This window comes from Salmo salar, chromosome ssa25, assembly GCF_905237065.1.
Source record: "Salmo salar chromosome ssa25, Ssal_v3.1, whole genome shotgun sequence".
NCBI lineage: Eukaryota > Metazoa > Chordata > Actinopteri > Salmoniformes > Salmonidae > Salmo > Salmo salar.
Genome location: NC_059466.1, coordinates 40,180,699 through 40,202,696, shown reverse-complemented (window position 1 = coordinate 40,202,696; position 21,998 = coordinate 40,180,699). Strand labels below are relative to the sequence as shown.

General features: G+C 49.2%; 1 protein-coding gene across 1 annotated transcript in view; it reads left to right on the top strand.

The window, feature by feature from the left end:
- The window catches only part of LOC106586768 (beta-galactoside alpha-2,6-sialyltransferase 2), a 113,366-nt gene that overhangs the window by 74,863 nt on the left and 16,505 nt on the right, over positions 1-21,998 (top strand). Inside the window, exon 5 of the mRNA XM_014174374.2 lies at positions 14,097-14,271. Within this exon, the coding sequence (XP_014029849.1) occupies positions 14,097-14,271 (175 nt within the window). The remainder of the gene's footprint in view (positions 1-14,096; positions 14,272-21,998) is intronic.

Sequence of the window (21,998 nt, the reverse complement as noted above, 5' to 3'; positions counted from 1 at the left end):
TCTTCTCTCTCCCCTCCTTCTCTCTTCTCCCCTCTCTCTCTCTCCCCTCCTTCCTCTCTCTCCCTCCTTTCTCTCTCCCTCCTCTCTTCTCTCTCTCCTCTCCCCCTCTCTCTCTCCTCTCCTTCTCTCTCTCCCTCCTTCTTCTCTCCCCTCCTTCCCTCTCTCTCTCCCTCCTCTCTCTTCTCTCTCTCTCCCCCTCTCCCCTCCTTCTCTCTCTCCTCCTCCTCTCTCTCTCCCCTCCTTCTCTCTCTCTCTCCCCTCCTTCTCTCTCTCTCTCCCCTCCTTCTCTCTCTCTCCTCTCCTCTCTCTCTCTCTCCCTCCTTCTCTCTCTCTCTCCCTCCTCTCTCTCTCTCTCCCTTCTCTCCCCCTCCTTCCTCTCCCCTCCTTCCCTCTCTCTCCCCTCCTTCCCTCTCTCTCTCCCCCCTCTCTCTCTCTCCCCCCTCTCTCTCTCTCCCCTCCTTCTCTCTCTCTCTCCCCTCCTCTCTCTCTCTCCCCCTCCTTCTCTCTCTCCCTCCTTCTCTCTCTCTCCCTCTCCCTCTCTCTCTCTCTTCCCTCCTCTCTCTCTCTCTCCTCCTCTCTCTTCTCTCTCCTTCCTCTCTCCTCCTCTCTCTCTCCCCTCCTTCTCTTCTCTCCTCCCCTCCTTCTCTCCCCTCCTCCCTCCCTCCTTCCTCTCCCTCCTTCCCTCTCCCTCCTTCTCTCCCTTCTCCCTCCTTCTCTCTCTCCCCTCTCTCTCTCTCTCCTTTCTCTCTCTCTCCCCTCCTCCTCTCTCTCTCTCTCTCCCCTCCTTCTCTCTCTTCCCCTCCTTCTCCCTCTCTCCCCTCCCCCTCCTTCCCCTCTCCCCTCCTTCCTCTCTCTCCCTCCTTCTCTCTCTCTTTTCCTCTCTCCCCTCTCTCTCTTCTCTCCTCTCCTCCCTCCTCTCTCCCTCCTTCCCTCCCTTCTCCCCTCCTTCTCTCTCTCTCTCTTTCCTCTCTCCCCTCCTTCCCTCTCTCCCTCCTTCTCTCTCTCTCCCCTCCTCTCTCTCTCCCTCCCCCTCTCTCTCTCCCTCTTCTCCCCTTCTCCCCTCCCTCCTCTCTCTCTCTCCCCCTCCTTCACTCTCTCTCCCCTCCTTCCCTCTCTCCCCTCCTTCTCTCTCTCTCTCTCTCTCTCCTCCTCTCTCTCTCCCCTCCTTCTCTCTCTCCTCTCCTTCTCTCTCTCTCCCCCTCCTTCCCTCTCTCTCCCCTCCCTCCCTCTCTCTCCCCTCCTTCTCTCTCTCTCTCTCCCCTCCTTCTCTCTCTCTCTCTCCCTCCTCTCTCTCTCTCCCCTCCTTCTCTCTCTCTCCCCTCCTTCTCTCTCTCTCTCCCCTCCTTCTCTCTCTCTCCCCTCCTTCTCTCTCTCTCTCCCTCCTTCTCTCTCTCTCTCCCCTCCTCTCTCTCTCTCCCTCCTTCCTCTCTCTCCTTCCCTCTCCCCCTTCCCTCTCTCTCCCCTCCTTCCCTCTCTCTCCCCTCCTTCTCTCTCTCTCTCCCCTCTCTCTCTCTCTCTCCTCCTCTCTCTCTCTCCCTCCTCTCTCTCTCTCTCCTCCTCCTTCTCTCTCTCTCCTCTCTTCTCTCTCTCTCTCCCTCTTTCCTCTCTCTCCCCTCCTTCCTCTCTCTCCCTCCTCTTTCTCTCTCTCCCTCCTCTCTCTCCCCCTCTCTCTCTCTCCTCCTTCACTCTCTCTCCCCTCCTCTCTCTCTCCCCTTCTCTCTCTCCCCTTCTCTCTCTCCCCTCCTCTCTCTCTCTCCCCTCCTTTCACTCTTCCTCTCTCTCCCCTCCTTCCCTCTCCCATCCTTCCCTCTCTCCTCCTTCCTCTACCCTCCTTCCCTCTCCCCTCCTTCTCTCTCCCCTCCTTCTCTCTCTCCCTCCTTTTCTCTCTCTCCCTCCTTTTCTCTCTCTCCTCCTTTTCTCTCTCTCCCCTCCCTCTCTCTCTCCCCCTCCTTCTCTCTCTCTCCCCTCCTCTCTCTCCCCTCCTTCTCTCTCTCTCTCTCCCCTCCTTCCCTCTCTCTCTCCCCTCCTTCTCTCTCTCTCTCTCCCCTCCTCTCTCTCTCCCCTCCTCTCTCTCCCCTCCTCTCTCTCTCCCCTCCGTCACTCTCTCTCCCCTCATCTCTCTCTCCCTCCTTCACTCTTCCTCCTTCCCTCTCCCCTCCTTCTCTCTCCCTCCTTCCCCCCCTCTCCTCTCCCCCCTCCTTCTCTCTCTCCCCTCCTTCTCTCTCTCCCCTCCTTCCCTCTCTCCCGTCCTTCTCTCTCTCTCCAGTCCTTCTCTCTCTCTCCCCTCCTTCTCTCTCTCTCCCCTCCTCTCTCTCTCCCTTCCTTCCCTCTTCTCTCCCCTCCTCTCTCTCTCTCTCCCCTCCTCTCTCTCCCCTCCTTTTCTCTCTCTCCCCTCCTTCACTCTCTCTCCACTCCTTCTCTCTCCCCTCCTTCCCCCTCTCTCTCTCCCCTCCTTCTCTCTCCCCTCCTTCTCTCTCTCCCCTCCTTCTCTCTCTCCCTCCTTCCCTCTCTCCCGTCTTCTCTCTTCCCCTCCTGTCTCTCACCTCCTTCACTCTCTCCCCTCCTTCTCTCTTCCCTCCTTCCCTCTCCCCTCCTTCTCTCCCCTCCTTCCCCCTCTCCTCTCCCCTCCTTCTCTCTCTCCCCTCCTTCTCTCTCTCCCCTCCTTCTCTCTCTCTCCCCCTCCTTCACTTTCTCTCCCCTCCTTCCCTATCTCTCTCTCCCCTCCTCTCTCTCTCCCCTCCTTCCCTCTCTCTCCCCTCCTTCCCTCTCTCTCCCCTCCTTCTCTCTCTCTCTCCCCTCCTCTCTCTCTCTCCCCTCCTTCTCTCTCTCTCTCCCCTCCTCTCTCTCTCTCCCCTCCTTCTCTCTCTCTCTCCCCTCCTTCTCTCTCTCTCCCCTCCTTCTCTCTCTCTCCCCTCCTTCACTCTCTCTCCCCTCCTTCACTCTCTCTCCCCTCCTCTCTCTCTCTCCCCTCCTTCACTCTCTCTCCCCTTCTCTCTCTCTCCCCCTTCTCTCTCTCCCCTCCTCTCTCTCTCTCCCCTCCTTCACTCTTCACTCTCTCTCCCCTCCTTCCCTCTCCCATCCTTCTCTCTCCCCTCCTTCACTCTACCCTCCTTCCCTCTCCCCTCCTTCTCTCTCTCCCCTCCTTTTCTCTCTCTCCCCTCCTTTTCTCTCTCTCCCTCCTTCTCTCTCTCCCTCCTTCTCTCTCTCTCCCCTCCTCTCTCTCCCCTTTTTCTCTCTCTCTCTCTCCCCTCCTTCCCTCTCTCTCTCCCCTCCTTCTCTCTCTCTCTCTCCCCTCCTCTCTCTCCCCTCCTCTCTCTCTCCCTCCTTCCCTCTCTCTCCCCTCCTCTCTCTCTCCCCTCTCTCTCTCTCCCCTCCGTCATCTCTCTCTCCCTCCGTCACTCTCTTCACTCCTTCTCTCTTCCCTCCTTCCTTCTCCCCTCCTTCTCTCTCCCCTCCTTCCCCTCTCCTCTCCCCTCCTTCTCTCTCTCCCCTCCTTCTCTCTCCCTCCTTCCTTCTCTCCGTCCTTCTCTCTCTCTCCCGTCCTTCCTCTCTCTCCCCCTCCTTCTCTCTCTCTCCCTCCTTCTCTCTCTCTCCCCTCCTTTCTCTCTCCTTCCTTCCCTCTTCTCTCCCCTCCTTTTCTCTCTCTCCCTCCTTCACTCTCTCTCCCCTCCTTCATCTCTCTCCCCTCCCCTTCTCTCTCTCCCCTCCTCTCTCTCTCTCCCCTCCTTCACTCTTCACTCTCTCTCCCTCCTTCCCTCTCCCCTCCTCTCTCCCCTCCTTCACTCTACCCTCCTTCTCTCTCCCCTCCTTCTCTCTCCCCTCCTTCCCCCTCTCCTCTCCTCCTTCTCTCTCTCCCTCCTTCTCTCTCTCTCCCCCTCCTCTCTCTGCTCCTCTCTCTCCCCCCTTCTCTCTCTCTCTCTCCCCTCCTTCCTCTCTCTCTCTCCCTCCTTCTCTCTCTCTCTCTCTCCCTCCTCTCTCTCTCCCTCCTTCCTCTCTCCCCTCCTCTCTCTCTCCCTCCTCTCTCTCTCCCCTCAGTCACTCTCTCTCCCCTCCGTCACTCTCTTCCCTCCTTCACTCTTCCCTCCTTCCTCTCTCCTCCTTCCCCCTCTCCCTCTCCCCTCCTTCTCTCTCTCCCCTCCTTTCCTCTCTCCCGTCCTTCTCTCTCTCTCCCGTCCTTCTCTCTCTCCGTCCTTCTCTCTCTCTCCCCTCCTTCTCTCTCTCTCCCTCCTTCTCTCTCTCTCCCCTCCTCTTTCTCTCCCCTCCTTCCCTCCTCTCCCCTCCTCTCTCTCTCTCTCCCTCCTCTCTCTCTCCCATCCTTTTCTCTCTCTCCCTCCTTCACTCTCTCTCCCCTCCTTCACTCTCTCTCCCCTCCTTCACTCTCTCTCCCTCCTCTCTCTCTCTCCCCTCCTTCACTCTCTCTCCCCTCCTTCACTCTCTCTCTCCCCTTCTCTCTCTCCCCTCCTCTCTCTCTCTCCCCTCCTTCACTCTTCACTCTCTCTCCCTCCTTCCCTCTCCCTCCTTCTCTCTCCCTCCTTCACTCTCCCCTCCTTCCCTCTCCCTCCTTCTCTCTCCCCTCCTTCCCCTCTCTCTCCCCTCCTTCTCTCTCTCCCTCCTTTTCTCTCTCTCCTCCTTTTCTCTCTCCCTCCTTCTCTCTCTCTCCCCTCCTTCTCTCTCTCTCCCCTCCTCTCTCTCTCCCTCCTCTCTCTCCCCTCCTTCTCTCTCTCTCTCCCCTCCTTCTCTCTCTCTCTCCCCTCCTTCTCTCTCCCCTCCTTCCCTCTCTCTCCCCTCCTCTCTCTCTCTCCTCTCTCTCTCCCCTCCGTCACTCTCTCTCCCCTCCGTCACTCTCTTCCCTCCTTCACTCTTCCCTCCTTCCCTCTCCCCTCCTTCTCTCTCCCCTCCTTCCCCCTCTCCTCTCCCCTCCTTCTCTCTCTCCCTCCTTTTCTCTCTCTCCCTCCTTTTCTCTCTCTCCCCTCCTTCTCTCTCTCTCCCCTCCTTTCTCTCTCTCCCCTCCTTCTCTCTCTCCCCTCCTTCTCTCTCTCTCCCCCTCCTCTCTCTCCCCTCCTCTCTCTCCCCTCCTCTCTCTCTCTCCTTCTCTCTCTCTCTCCCCTCCTTCTCTCTCTCTCTCTCCTCCTCTCTCTCCCCTCCTTCCCTCTCTCTCCCCTCCTCTCTCTCTCTCCTCCTTCACTCTCTCTCCCCTCCTCTCTCTCTCCCCTCCTCTCTCTCCCCTCCGTCACTCTCTCTCCCCTCCGTCACTCTCTTCCCTCCTTCACTCTTCCCTCCTTCCCTCTCTCCTCCTTCTCTCTCCCCTCCTTCCCCTCTCCTCTCCCCTCCTTCTCTCTCTCCCCTCCTTTTCTCTCTCTCCCTCCTTCTCTCTCTCTCCCTCCTTCTCTCTCTCTCCCCTCCTTCTCTCTCTCTCCCCTCCTCTCTCTCTCCCCTCCTTCTCTCTCTCTCTCTCCTCCTCTCTCTCTCCCCTCCTCTCTCTCTCCCTCCTCTCTCTCTCCCCTCCTTCCCCCTCTCCTCTCCTTCTCTCTCTCCCCTCCGTCCCTCTCTCCCGTCCTTCTCTCTCCCCTCCTTCACTCTCTCTCCCCTTCTTCACTCTCTCTCCCCTTCTGTCTCTCTCTCCCCTCCTCTCTCTCTCCCCTCCTTCACTCTCTCTCCCCTCCTTCACTCTCTCTCCCCTCCTTCCTCTCCCCTCCTTCCCCTCCCCTCCTTCCCCCTCTCCTCTCCCCTCCTTCTCTCTCTCCCCTCCTTTTCTCTCTCTCCCCTCCTTTTCTCTCTCTCACCTCCTTCTCTCTCTCCTCCTCCTTCTCTCTCTCCTCCTCTCTCTCTCCCCTCTCTCTCTCTCCCCTCCTCTCTCTCTCTCCCCTCCTTCCCTCTCTCTCCCCTCCTTCTCTCTCTCTCTCCTCTCTCTGTCTCCTCTCCTTCTCTCTCTCTCTCCCTCCTCTCTCTCTCCCTCCTTCCCTCTCTCTCCCTCCTTCTCTCTCTCTCTCTCCCTCCTCTCTCTCTCCCCTCCGTCACTCTCTCTCCCCTCCTTCTCTCTCCCCTCCTTCACTCTTCCCTCCTTCCCTCTCTCCTCCTTCTCTCTCCCCTCCTTCCCTCTCCTCTCTCTCTCCTCCTTCTCTCTCCCCTCCTTCTCTCTCTCCCCTCCTTCTCTCTCTCCCCTCCTTTCTCTCTCTCCCCTCCTTCTCTCTCTCTCCCTCTCCCTTCTCTCTCTCCCCTCCTTATCTCTCTCTCCCCTCCTCTCTCTCCCCTCCTTCTCTCTCTCTCCCCTCCTCTCTCTCCCCTCCTTCTCTCTCTCTCCCCTCCTTCCCTCTCTCTCCCTCCTTCTCTCTCTCTCTCCCTCCGTCTCTCTCTCCTCTCCTCTCTCTCTCCCCTCCTCTCTCTCTCCCTCCTTCACTCTCTCTCCCCTCCTTCTCTCTCCCCTCCTTCACTCTTCCCTCCTTCCCTCTCCCCTCCTTCTCTCTCCCCTCCTTTTTCTCTCCCCTCCTTCCCCCTCTCTCTCCCTCCTTCTCTCTCTCCTCTCCTTCTCTCTCTCCCCTCCTTCTCTCTCTCCCTCCTTCCCTCTCTCCCCTCCTCTCTCTCCCCTCCTTCTCTCTCTCCCCTCCTTTTCTCTCTCTCCCCTCCTCTCTCTCTCTCCCCTCCTCTCTCTCCCCTCCTTTTCTCTCTCTCCCTCCTCTCTCTCTCTCTCCCCTCTTTCTCTCTCCCCTCCTTCCCTCTCTCTCCCCTCCTTATATCTCTCTCTCTCCCCTCCTCTCTCTCCCCTCCTCTCTCTCTCCCCTCCTTCACTCTCTCTCCCCTCCTTCCCTCTCCCCTCCTTCTCTCTCCCCTCCTTCACTCTTCCTCCTTCTCTCTCCCCTCCTTCCCCCTCTCCTCTCCCCTCCTTCTCTCTCTCTCCCTCCTTCTCTCTCTCCCCTCCTTCCCTCTCTCCCTCCTTCCCTCTCTCCCCTCCTTCTCTCTCTTCCCTCCTTCTCTCTCCCCTCCATCTCTCTCTCTCTCCCTCCTTTTCTCTCTCTCCCTCCTCTCTCTCTCCCCTCCTTCCTCTCTCCCCTCCTTCTCTCTCTCTCTCCCTCCTCTCTCTCTCCCTCCTTCACTCTCTCTCCCCTCCTTCACTCTCTCTCCCCTCCTTCCCTCTCCCTCCTTCTCTCTCCCTCCTTCTCTCTCCCCTCCTTTTCTCTCCCCTCCTTCACTCTTCACTCTTCCCTCCTTCCCTCTCCCCTCCTTCTCTCTCCCCTCCTTCCCCCTCTCCTCTCCCCTCCTTCTCTCTTCCCTCCTTCTCTCTCTCCCCTCCTTCTCTCTCCCCTCCTTTTCTCTCCCCTCCTTCACTCTTCCCTCCTTCTCTCTCCCCTCCTTCCCCCTCTCCTCTCCCCTCCTTCTCTCTCTCCCCTCCTTCTCTCTCTCCCCTCCTTCTCTCTCTCTCTTTCCTCATTTCCCCCTCCTCCTGTCACCTCCTCTCTTTATTTCATGACTATTACGTCAGCCGCAGGACCAATCAGCTTCTCTCTCTGATCCTCCTCTTTCTTCATGTACTCCCTCCCTTTATCCCTACCTCTTTCTGAGCTGAGGTGCATGCTCAATAATAAGTCCTGGGGAAAAGGACAAGGCTATGATGATCATTGTGAATCACTGATTAATAGATTTCATGGGACTCCTGGCTCCAGCAGGTTAATCACCCCCCCCCCCCCCCTATTTCTCCCCTCTCCTCTCTTTTCTCCCCTCCTCTCTCTCTCTCTCTCTCTCTCTCTCTGGTGAATACATTTTACAATGGCTGTTAGACTAATACGCTGTTTAATTAAACAGGAGGGAACATAAGTGGAGACGGTTAGCAGGTGTTGCCTGAAATGTTGCAAAACCAACACACAGATCTACATACACTACTTTCAAGGCAGTGTGTGTTTAATAGTTTTACCTCAGTAGAGCCCAGACGTCAAGCTGTTAACTTGCTGACCCGGTCTCTCTCCATCGCTGTGCTGTCTCTCTCCTTCTCTCTGTCTCTGAGAGCTGCCTGCCATTCACCACTCAGCCCTTCTTAATTTAATGAACACTTATCAGCCCACAATTTGTTTAAACATTTATTCACACCACTAAAGTCCTCATAACAATTGTTTTTTCACCCTGCTCCAAATTGGTCTCACTAGAGTCCCAGCCGACAGAAAATAACAGCTGTAAAAGTGTGTGTGTGTGTGTGTGTGTGTGTGTGTGTGTGTGGTACTTGATTGCATGTCTGCTTGCCAGCGTCAAAATGTTTATATATGCATCCAGCTCGCTCTGTTCAATCATTTTAAAAGGCTAATTGATAGCCTTTTAAAATGATAAACTTGGATTAGCTAACACAACGTGCCATTGGAACACAGGAGTGATGGTTGCTGATTATGGGCCTCTGTACGCCTATGTAGATATTCCATTCAAAATCAGCCATTAGAAAACCCTTTTGCAATTATGTTAGCACAGCTGAAAACTGTTCTGATTAAAGAAGCAATAAAACTGGCCTGCTTTAGACTAGTTGAGTATCTGGAGCATCAGCAGTTGTGGGTTCGATTACAGGCTCAAAATGGCCAGAAATAAAGAACTTTCTTCTGAAACTCGTAAGTCTATTCTTGTTCTGAGAAATGAAGGCTATTCCATGCGAGAAATTGCCAAGAAACTGAAGCTCTCATACAACGCTGTGTACTACTCCCTTCACAGAACAGCGCAAACTGGCTCTAATCAGAATAGAAAGAGGAGTGGGAGGCCCCGGTGCACAACTGAGCAAGAGGACAAGTACATTAGACTGTCTAGTTTGAGAAACAGACGCCTCACAAGTCCTCAACTGGCAGCTTCATTAAATAGTACCCGCAAAACACCAGTTTCAACTTCAACAGTGAAGAGGCGACTCCGGGATGCCCATCTTAATCTTTTATTTTTATTGGTCAGTCTGAGATATGGCTTTTTCTTTGCAACTCTGCCAAGAAGGCCAGCATCCCGGAGTCACCTCATCAATGTTGACGTTGAGGACCCAATCGCACAGGGCGGGGCGGGGTTGAGACCCAGGGCTTCCAGCTTAATGATGAGCTTGGAGGGTACTATGGTGTTGAATGCTGAGCTGTAGTCAATGAACAGCGTTCTTACATAGGTATTCCTCTTGTCCAGATGGGATAGGGCAGTGTGATGGCGATTGCATCGTCTGTGGACCAATTGGGGCGTTATGCAAATTGCAGTGAGTCTAGGGTGAAGGTGGAGGTGATATGATATACTAGTCTCTCAAAGCACTTCATGATGACAGAAGTGAGGGCTACGGGACGATAGTCATTCAGTTCAGTTACCTTGGTGGACATCTTGAAGCAAGTGGGCACAGCAGACTGGGATAGGGAGCGATTGAATATGTCCGTAAGCACACCAGCCAGCTGGTCTGCGCATGCTCTGAGGATGCGGCTAGGGATGCCGTCTGGGCCGGCCTTGCGAGGGTTAACATGTTTAAGTGTCTTACTCACGTTGGCCATGGAGAAGAAGAGCCCACAGTTCTTGGTAGCAGACCGCGTCGGTGGCACTGTGCTATCCTCAAAGCGGGCAATTTTCTTTTGTCTGATTTTCTTTTTGTAGTCCGTGATTGTCTGTAGACCCTGCCACATACGTCTCATGTCTGAGCTGTTGAATTGTGACTCCACTTTGTCCTTATGCTGACATTTTGATTGTTTGATTGCCTTGCGGAGAGAATAACTACACTGTTTATATTTGTATGTGACAATCCCAGATGTCTCTCTGGAAAGCAACCCTTGCTCTAATTTCATCTACCTTGTTATCTAGAGACTGGGCATTAGCAAGTAATATACTCGGAAGCGGTGAGTGGTGTGTGCGCCTCCGAAGTCTGACCAGAAGGCCACTCCGTCTACCTCTTCTGTGGCGACGTTGTTTTGGGTAAATTCCTTGAGTGGTTTGAACAAAGGATCCACATAGGGAAGGTCGTATTCTTGGTCGTAGTGCTGGTAAGCTGACGTTGCTCTGATATCCAATACTCCATCATTCTCCTTCTTGGTCAAATAGCCCTTACACAGCCTGGAGGTGTGTTTTGGGTCATTGTCCTGTTGAAAAACAAATGATAGTCCCACTAAGCACAAACCAAAAGGGATGGCGTATCGCTGCAGAATGCAGTGGTAGCCATGCTGGTTAAGTGTGCCTTGAATTCTAAATAAATCACTGACAGTGTTACCAGCAAAGCACACCCACACCTTCACTCCTCCTCCTCCATGCTTCACGGTGAGAACCACACATGCTGAGATAATCCGTTCATCTACTCTGCGTCTCACAAAGACACGGCGGTTGGAACCAAACATCTCAAATTTAGACTCATCAGACCAAAGGACAGATTTCCAGCGGTCTAATGTCCATTGCTCGTGTTTCTTGCCCCAAGCACATCTCTTCTTCTTATTGGTGTCCTTTAGTAGTGGTTTCTTTGCAGCAATTCGACCATGAAGGCCTGATTCACGTAGTCTCCTCTGAACAGTTGATGTTGAGATGTGTCTGTTCCTTGAACTCTGAAGTATTTATTTGAGATGAAATTTCTGAGGCTGGTAACTCTAATGAACTTATCCTCTATATCAGAGGTAACTCCGGGTCTTCCTTTCCTGTGGTGGTCCTCATGAGAGCCAGTTTCATCATAGCGCTTGATGGTTTTTGTGACTGCACTTGAATAAACTTTCAAAGTTCTTGAAATGTTAGCTTAAAAAAAAAAAATCTTTATTTGACTAGGCAATGTTCCGGATTTACTGACCTTCATGTCTTAAAGTAATGATGGACTGTCGTTTATCTTAGCTTATTTTAGCTGTTCTTGCCATAATATGGACTTGGTCTTTTACCAAATAGGGCTATCTTCTGTATACCACCCCTACCTTGTCAAAAAACAACTGATTGGCTCAAATGCATTAAGAATGAAAGAAATTCCACAAATTTTACTTTTAACAAGGCACACCTGATAATTGAAATGCATTCCAGGTGACTACTTCATGAAGCTGGCTGAGAGAATGCCAAGAGTGTGCAAAGCTGTCATCAAGGCTAGGGGTGGCTACTTTGAAGAATCTCAAATATATTTTGATTTGTTTAACACTTTTTTGTTTACTACATGATTCCATATGTGTTATTTCATTGTTTTGATGTTTTCACTATTATTCTACAATGTAGAAAATACTAAAAATAGAAAACCCCTTGAATGAGTAGGTGTGTCCACACTTGTTGACTGGTCCTATATATGTGTGTGTGTGTGTGTGTGTGTGTGTGTGTGTGTGTGTGTGTGTGTGTGTGTGTGTGTGTGTGTGTGTGTGTGTGTGTGTGTGTGTGTGTGTGTGTGTGTGTATGTATGTGTGTATGTATATATATATATATACACACAGTTGAAGTCGGAAGTGTACATACACCTTAGCCAAATACATTTAAACTCAGTTTTTCACTATTCCTGACATTTAATCCTAGTAAAAATGTCCTGTCTGTCACAAGCGTCGTTTTGAACAGACCAAGGCGCAGCGTGTATAGTGCTCATCTTCATTTATTTAGAGAGAAAACTTAAACAAAATAACCAAACGACAAAACAGTACACAGACTAATACGGAAAACAACCACCCACAAAACCCAAAGGAAAACAGGCTGCCTAAGTATGGCTTCCAATCAGAGACAATGAAAGACACCTGCCTCTGATTGGAAACCATACTCGGCCAACCCTGGAAAACGAAACATAGAAAATGAAAACTAGAACACATTCCCCTAGAAACCAACAAACCCCAAAACACACAAAACAACCCCCCCTGCCACGCCCTGACCATTCTACTATGGCAAATGACCCAAATGACCCAGTGTCAGGATGTGACACTGTCGTAGGTCAGTTAAGATCACCACTTTATTTTAAGAATGTGAAATGTCAGAATAATAGTAGAGAATGATTCATTTAATCTTTCATTTCTTTCATCACATTCCCAGTGGGTCAGAAGTTTACATATACTCAATTAGTATTTTGTAGCATTGGCTTTGTTTAACTTGGGTCAAACGTTTCGGGTAGCCTTCCACAAGCTTTCCACAATATGTTGGGTAAATTTTGGCCCATTCCTCCTGACAGCGCTGGTGTAACTGAGTCAGGTTTGTAGGGCTCCTTGCTCGCACACACTTTTTCAGTTCTGCCCACACATTTTCTATAGGATTGAGGTCAGGGCTTTGTGATGGCCACTCCAATACCTTGACTTTGTTGTCCTTAAGCCATTTTGTAACAACTTTGGAAGTATGCTTGGGGTCATTGTCCATTTGGAAGACCCATTTGTGACCAAGCTTTAACTTCCTGACTGATGTATTGAGATGTTGCTTCAATATATCCACATAATTGTCCTGCCTCATGATGCCTTTTATTTTGTGAAGTGCACCAGTCCCTCCTGCAGCAAAGCACCCCCACAACATGATGCTGCCACCCCCGTGCTTCACGGTTGGGATGGTGTTCTTCGGCTTGCATGCCTCCCCCTTTTTCCTGAAAAACATAATGATGGTCATTATGGCCAAACAGTTATATTTTTGTTTCATCAGACCAGAGGACATTTCTCCAAAAAGTATGATCTTTGTCCCCATGTGCTGTGGCGGCTCTCGTTGGTGGTAGAAGTAGACCAAGGCGCAGCGTGGTAAGTGTTCATGATTCGTTTATTCAAGAGACACTAAAACAAAATAACTACAGCAACAAAACGAAAGCGCACAGACACTAAACAGAAAACAAGATCCTACAACCTCAGGTGGAAAACAGGCTGCCTAAGTATGATTCCCGATCAGAGACAACGATAGACAGCTGCCTCTGATTGGGAACCACACTGGCCCAAAAACAAAGAAACAGAAAACATAGAATTTCCCACCCGCGTCACACCCTGATCTAACCAACCATAGAGAATAACAAGGATCTCTAAGGTCAGGGCGTGACATGTGCAGTTGCAAACCGTAGTCTGGCTTTTTTTAATGGCGGTTTTGGAGCAGTGGCTTCTTCCTTGCTGAGCAGCCTTTCAGGTTATGTCGATATAGGACTCGTTTTACTGTGGATATCGATACCTGTGTACCTGTTTCCTCCAGCATCTTCACAAGGTCCTTTGCTGTTGTTCTGGGATTGATTTGCACTTTTCGCACCAAAGTACGTTCATCTCTAGGAGACAGAATGCGTCTCCTTCCTGAGCGGTATGACGGCTGCATGGTCCCATGGTGTTTATACTTGCGTACCATTGTTTGTACAGATGAACGTAGTACCTTCAGGCATTTGGAAATTGCTCCCAAGGATGAACCAGACTTGTGGAGGTCTCCAATTGTTTTTCTGAGTTCTTGGCTGATTTCTTTTGATTTTCCCATGATGTCAAGCAACGAGGCACTGAGTTTGAAGGTAGGCCTTGAAATACATCCACAGGTACACCTCCAATTGACTCAAATGATGTCAATTAGCCTATCAGAAGCTTCTAAAGCCATGACATAATTTTCTGGAATTTTCTAAGCTGTTTAAAGGCACAGTCAACTTAGTGTATTATAACTCAGTGAGTTATAAGTGAAATAATCTGTCTGTAAACAGTTGTTGGGAAAATGACTCGTCATGCACAAAGTAGGTGTCCTAACTGACTTGACAAAACTATAGTTTGTTAACAAGACATTTGTGAAGTGGTTGAAAAACTTGTTTTAATGACTCAAAACTACAATTTGTTAACAAGAAATTAGTGGAGTGGTTGAAAAACTAGTTTTAATGACTCCAACCTAAGTGTATGTAAACTTCCAACTTCAACTGTGTATACACACACACACACACACACACACACACACACACACACACACACACACACACACACACACACACACACACACACACACACACACCTGCAAATGACTGCAGAAGGAAAAGTACTGTCTGTGTCTGTTTGTATGTTTGTCTGTCAGTCTCTGCCTCTCTCTGTCTGTTTGTGTTGGTCTGTCTCTTTTTTTCTTAGGTATGTCAGTCTAGAGTAGACTATAACTACTACCCCCCTCTCTGTCTCCCTCTCTTTCTCTGCCCCCACTCTCAAACCTCTTTCCTTTCTCTATCTTTCACCCTCCCTCTCCCTTTCCCCTCTCTCTCTCGTGCTCTCAAACAGTGGTATGCCAGTCCAGACTATAACCTGTTCAGTCCGTACGTGGAGCACCGGAAGCTCCACCCCACCCAGCCCTTCTACGTCCTCCACCCCAAATATTTGTGGCATCTCTGGGACGTGATCCAGGGCAACACCCAGGAGACCATTCAGCCCAACCCACCCTCCTCTGGGTTTATAGGTGAGACTATGTATGCACACACATGCATACATGCACATACACACGTACAAGTGCACACACACATTACGCACACACACAAAAACACACACTCACACAAGTGTTCTATAAAGCTGGCTCTGTGGTTCTAATGTTAACGTTAGAGAGTCTGAGATGCGGCCAGTCCACTTCTCTATGTTGTGTAATAGAGTGTTGTATTATTTTAAAACAGCCATACAGGACCCGTCCTAAAGCACCACTGATTGGGCTATTCAAATCTAGTGAATGTCGTCATCAGAACAATGTAATTATTATTATATATTATACTCCTCCTGTCACCTCGGGGTCCAGTCGCCATGCCAACAACATAAGTGTGGGAGGGTTGGCATCATGTGCAATTTTCTATGCCCTAGATACAGCAATTATGACCATAGGAAGAGTGTGTGTGTGTGTGTGTGTGTGTGTGTGTGGAGTAGATAATGCAGACTCCAGTGGGTTTTTAATAGCCACAGGAAGTTGACGTGTCTTCTGCTGTAACTCCTCACACTCCCCTTCTCCCGACCTCTTAAGACGAGTTATTTCTGAATAGGTTATGCATGCATAACTGTTACAGGGGTATATTTTGTGTTGCAGTGGGATTTGGGGTGTTGTTTAGGTATACGGTAGTCGTTTAGTCCCATTTGGGGAGAACGATGTCTCAAAGATTTTATTGTCCCCAGTGATGTGGTGGTGTATTGCTGTGTTATATTACATATTGTTTAGGTAATTAGGTCAGTTTGGATTGCTCAGTAGACCAGTGAAACAACAAATCACACAAGAAACACAGAGAGACTGAATTCAGCACTTTCTTTGTACAGGTTTGGATGAAGGGGGGTGGGGGGGGTGGCACAAGACGTGGAGGATGGGGGCACCCCAAACGTCACACATGAATTCATGATTTGAAAGCCAATTCTCCCCAATGAAAATGCTGGCAGGTCTGGCAAAGTCCCATTCCCTGTATTTGAGATCCATGTAGTTCCTCAATAGAAAAGTTCAAGATCACCCACAGTCACCAGATCACCCACAGTCACCAGATCACCCATAGTCACCAGATCACCCACCAGATCTCCCGCAGCTGCCAGATCACCCACAGCCACCAGTGTAGCAGTCACCAGTATCCTCCTGGGCTGAACTGATCTATCTCCTGTAGAAAGTAGTCTTTGTTCTCTTGATAAACTTTCAGTCTTTGTAGCCTTTATCATCTCTTTACTGGATATCCCAATATAATATACCTAATATATCCCATAGCTTATTGCACTTTAGTCAGTGGCTGCATCTTATTCCCCTTACTTCTTTCCAGAGCCTTATGTAGTGCACTACTTTGGGGAATAGGGTGCAATTTGAGACGCAGCCTCAAACTCTCTCATCAGTCTTCACAGCTCGGACAGCACGGAGGCTGGGAGTAGGATACGCACTGGCTGTGTGTGTGTGGAGTGTGTCTGTGTGTGTTTGTTCGAGGCGTGGGGTCGGAGTGTGTGTGTGTGTGTGTGGGGGGGGGAATGTGACAGAGATACACCTTTTCACTTGGGCAGTGCTGTGTGTTTTGTGGTTTGCCAGTGTGTTGAGCGATGGTATTTACACCAAGACAAGCAGACTGTCAATAGAGCAGAGTGACATCAAATGGTACACACACACATAATTCATACACACACACAGATAATTCATACACACACACAATTCATACTCACACACATGCAGTACATATAATTCATGCACACACACACAGAATTCATACATACACACACACATGCACATAATTCATACACACACACACACACACACACACACACACACACACACACAGATAATTCATACACACACACAAAATTCACACACATAATTCTCACACATACAATTCATACACACACACAATTCACACACATGCACAGAATTCATACACACACACACACAGTATTCACACACACACATAATTCATACACACACATACACAGAATTCATAGACACACACAGACACAAAATTCACAGACACACACATAATTTATAAACACACACACACAGATAATTCATACACACACACATACACATAATTCATACACACACATACACAGAATTTATTTACACAGAATTGAACACACACACACACACACACACACACACACACACACACACACACACACACACAGACACACACACACACACACACACAGACACACACACACACACACACACACACACACACACAGAATTCATACACACACACATACACAGAGATACACACACTTCCTCTTATGCATGCAGGACACATGCTCACTATATTACAGCCTCTGCCCCATCCCCCATACACTCACATAAACTTACTTTCTCTTAGACACACATGGACAATTTCTCTCGCACATACACACACATGCACAGGTAAACACAGCGTTCAGTAAACAAATGGAAGTGGCTGGAGAGACCCCCGAGGGGTTTTATGCATGGGGCTTGGAGCGCTCACGTTGTGATGGCCTATTGGTTCACACAGTGCACCGCTCAGCTAGCTAGCTACTGTATCATCATCATCCAACGATCATTCACTCTTCCCCGTTGGTCTTCCCGGCGTGCCTGCTCAGGAAGTGACCTCGGGAGGGTTGTTGCGCTCAGTGGCCGGGGTGCTGCAGCCATGGTTGTGGATACCGGTGGAGATCTGGGCGGTGCACGCCACCGTGTTGCTGTAGACACGCCGGTTGAGCTGGATGACGGTGGTCTTGGAGGGCATGGAGGAGAGGCCGTTCTCCGTGGCGCGCCGTTCACACTGGAACAGGATCAGGAAACACCTGTAGAACTGAGAAAGGGAGGAGATATTAGTTGGGAGGGAGAGATTTGAGGGGGGAACGGGTAGGGCAGATATGGCAGAAGGGAGTGAGGTGAGCAGGACAGAAGGAAGAGGTGGAGGAGAAGGCTGTTGCTACAGCAATGAGAAGCAAAAAACATCATTATCCATCTTCTCTTTTTGCTCATTTTGGTTGCATGAACCAACCAGGACTCATACATGGAGATCCTTTTATCATTTTCTAAGAGCTTCATGTTTCTATTGTTCCATGTTACCATGGCAGCTGATGATTCTATGGCCTGTATCATGCAATGTCTCTGGGTTGTATGAACAGAGTGTTGATATGACGTCACTTCTATCCTTGGCCAATAACACTTCATCTGCACTTTGTTAATTTGGTGGCCTTCTCCGTTTTGTGTCTATAGAAACAACACACACTAGCAAGAGAGGTCGTGGAACGGTCACCCACAGAGTGAGTTGGTGTAACCTTTGCTCCGTCTCCCTCGAGAGGTTGGACAAATGTATCCGTTCCCTGAGTTTGACCTGTCACATTTCTCTCCGTCTCAAAGCTAAACAGGAACTGAGGTAGACGGAGAGGAAAAGCCCCTCTAAGGACCTCACTGCATCAGCAGAATAGCATCAAAGACAGTACAGTATGAAGATAGGCAGAAAGTGCTTCTCCAACAGAATTCCCAGATCACACTTGTTGGCGACGTGATGGCGACGTTACCTAGCTAAGCTCATGCACAGAAACACCTCATTGGGTCCAACGGTCGTGTGGCGCCGAACTCACATGTGCAGGCCGTCAAATCAAAGACGCTATTACGTTGGTTTTGATGATAATTAAAATAAGATAATTAAGATTACTACAAATCTTGTGAAAGTGACAATGACAGTTTCGGCTACTTAAAACTTTGTCTGGAATCTTTGCATTTAGATTTAGAGAAAATGACCAACTAAGGAGTGTGAAAACGGGGATGGATTTGGGGGTATCCAGACTCTAGTCTCTGTGTTGTAGGTGTGTTTGGGACATGTCAATGTAAACACTGTGTCCTGTTTAAATCAAATCAAATCAAATGTATTTATATAGCCCTTCTTACATCAGCTGAAATCACAAAGTGCTGTACAGAAACCCAGCCTAAAACCCCAAACAGCAAGCAATGCATGTATAGAAGCACGGTGGTTAGGAAAAACTCCCTAGAAAGGCCAAAACCTAGGAAGAAACCTAGAGAGGAACCAGGCTATGAGGGGTGGCCAGTCCTCTTCTGGCTGTGCCGGGTGGAGATTATAACAGCACATGGCCTAGATGTTCAAATGTTCATAAATGACCAGCATTGTCAAATAATAATAATCATAGTAGTTGTCGAGGGTGCAACAAGTCAGTAACACAAGAGTAAGTGTCAGTTGGCTTTTTCATAGCCGATGTTTGAGAGTATCTCTACCGCTCCTGCTGTCTCTAGAGAGTTGAAAACAGCAGGTCTGGGACAGGTAGCACGTCCGGTGAATAGGTCAGGGTTCCAGCAGGTCTGGGACAACAGGTCTGGGACAGGTAGCACGTCTGGTGAGCAGGTCAGGGTTCCATAGCTGCAGGCAGAACAGTTGGAACTGGAGCAGCAGCACGGCCAGGTGAACTGGGGACAGCAAGGAGTCATCAAGCCAGGTAGTCCTGAGGCATGGACCTAGGGCTCAGGTCCTCCGAAAGAAAGAAAGAAAGAAAGAAAGAAAGAAAGAATTAGAGAGAGCATATTTAAATTCACACAGGACACCGGAAAAGACAAGAGAAATACTCCAGATGTGACAGACTGAATCTAGCCCCCCGACACATAAACTACTGCAGCATAAATACTGGAGGCTGAGACAGGAGGGGTCAGGAGACACTGTGGCCCCATCCGATGAAAGCCCCGGACAGGGCCAAACAGGTAGGATATAACCCCACCCACTTTGCCAAAGCACAGCCTCCACACCACTGGAGGGATATCTCCAACCACCAACATACCATCCCGGGACAAGGCCGAGTATAGCCCACAAAGATCTCCGCCACGGCACAGCCCAAGGGGGGGCGCCAACCCAGACAGGAAGACCACGTCAGTGACTCAACCCACTCAAGTGATGCACCCCTCCCAGGGACGGCATGGAAGAACACCAGTAAGCCAGTGACTCAGCCCCCGTAATAGGGATAGAGGCAGAGAATCCCAGTGGAAAGAGGGGAAACCAGCCAGGCAGAGACAGCAAGGGCAGTTCGTTGCTCCAGCCTTTCCGTTCACCTTCACACCCCTGGGCCAGACTACACTTAATCATAGGACCTACTGAAGAGATATGTCTTCAGTAAAGACTTAAAGGTTGAGACTGAGTCTGCGTCTCTCACATGGGTAGGCAGACTATTCCATAAAAATGGAGCTCTATAGGAGAAAGCCCTGCCTCCAGCTGTTTGCTTAGAAATTCTAGGAACAATTAGGAGGCCCGCGACTTGTGACCGTAGCGTACGTGTAGGTATGTACGGCAGGACCAAATCAGGCAGATAGGTAGAAGCAAGCCCATGTAATGCTTTGTAGGTTAGCAGTAAAACCTTGAAATCAGCCCTTGCCTTAACAGGAAGCCAGTGTAGGGAGGCTAGCACTGGAGTAATATGATCAAATTTTTTGGTTCTAGTCAGGATCCTAGCAGGCGTATTTAGCAGTAACTGAAGTTTATTTAGTGCTTTATCCGGGTAGCCGGAAAGTAGAGCATTGCAGTAGTCCAACCTAGAAGTAACAAAGGCATGGATTAATTTTTCTGCATCATTTTTGGACAAAGTTTCTGATTTTTGCAATGTTACGTAGATGGAAAAAAGCTGTCCTTGAAACAGTCTTGATATGTTCTTCAAAAGAGAGACCAGGCTCCAGAGTAACGCCGAGGTCCTTCACAGTTTTATTTGAGAGGACTGTACAACCATCCAGATTAATTGTCAGATTCAACAGAAGATCTCTTTGTTTCTTGGGACCTAGAACAAGCATCTCTGTTTTGTCCGAGTTTAAGAGTAGAAAGTTTGCAGCCATCCACTTCCTTATGTCTGAGACACAGGCTTCTAGCGAGGGCAATTTTGGGGCTTCACCATGTTTCATTGAAATGTACAGCTGTGTGTCATCCGCATAGCAGTGAAATTTAACATTATGTTTTCGAATGACATCCCCAAGACGTAAAATATATAGTGAAAACAATAGTGGTGCTAAAACGGAACCTTGAGGAACACCAAAATGTACAGTTGATTTGTCAGAGGACAAACCATTCACTGAGACAAACTGATATCTTTCCGACAGATAAGACCTAAACCAGGCCAGAACTTGTCCATGTAGACCAATTTGGGTTTCCAATCTCTCCAAAAGAATGTTGTGATCGATGGTATCAAAAGCAGCACTAAGATCTAGGAGCACGAGGACAGACGCAGAACCTCTGTCTGACGTCATTAAAAGGTAATTTACCACCTTCACAAGTGCAGTCTCAGTGCTATGTTGGGGTCTAAAACCAGACTGAAGCGTTTCGTGTACATTGTTTGTCTTCAGGAAGGCAGTGAGTTGCTGCGCAACCGCTTTTTCAAAAATGTTTGAGAGGAATGGAAGATTCAATATAGGCCGATAGTTTTTTTTATAATTTCTGGGTCAAGATTTGGCTTTTTCAAGAGAGGCTTTATTACTGCCACTTTTAGTGAGTTTGGTACACATCCGGTGGATAGAGAGCCGTTTATTATGTTCAACATAGGAGGGCCAAGCACAGAAAGCAGCTCTTTCAGTAGTTTAGTTGGAATAGGGTCCAGTATGCAGCTTGAAGGTTTAGAGGCCATGATTATTTTCATCATTGTGTCAAGAGATATAATACTAAAACACTTTAGTGTCTCCCTTGATCCTAGGTCCTGGCAGGGTTGTGCAGACTCAGGACAACGGAGCTTTGGAGGAATACGCAGATTTAAAGAGGAGTCTGTAATTTGCTTTCTAATGATCATGATCTTTTTCTCAAAGAAGTTCATGAATTCATCACTGCTGAAGTGAGAGCCATCCTCTCCTGGGGAATGCTGCTTTTTAAGTTAACTTTGCGACAGTATCAAAAAGAAATTTCGGATTGTTCTTATTTTCCTCAATTAAGTTGGAAAAATAGGATGATCGAGCAGCAGTGAGGGCTCTTCGATACTGCACGGTACTGTCTTTCCAAGCTAGTCGGAAGACTTACAGTTTGGTGTGGCGCCATTTCCATTCCAATTTTCTGGAAGCTTGCTTCAGAGCTCGTGTATTTTCTGTATACCAGGGAGCTAGTTTCTTATGACAAATGTTTTTAGGGGTGCAACTGCATCTAGGGTATTGCGCAAGGTTAAATTGAGTTCCTCGGTTAGGTGGTTAACTGATTTTTGTTCTCTGACGTCCTTGGGTAGGCAGAGGGAGTCTGGAAGGGCATCAACGAATCTTTGGGTTGTCTGAGAATTTATAGCACGACTTTTAATGCTTCTTGGTTGGGATCTGAGCAGATTATTTGTTGCGATTGCGAACGTAATAAAATGGTGGTCCGATAGTCCAGGATTATGAGGAAAAACATTAAGATCCACAACATTTATTCCATGGGACAAAACTAGGTCCAGAGTATGACTGTGGCAGTGAGTAGGTCCAGAGACATGTTGGACAAAACCCACTGAGTCGATGATGGCTCCGAAAGCCTTTTGGAGTGGGTCTGTGGACTTTTCCATGTGAATATTAAAGTCACCAAAAATTTGAATATTATCTGCGATAACTACAAGGTCCGATAGGAATTCAGGGAACTCAGTAAGGAACGCTGCATATGGCCCAGGAGGCCTGTAAACAGTAGCTATAAAAACGTTGTTGTTGTTTTTTTGGGGGTAAATTTAAATTTGCTATCATAAATGTTAGCAACACCTCCGCCTTTGCGGGATGCGCGGGGGATATGGTCACTAGTGTAACCA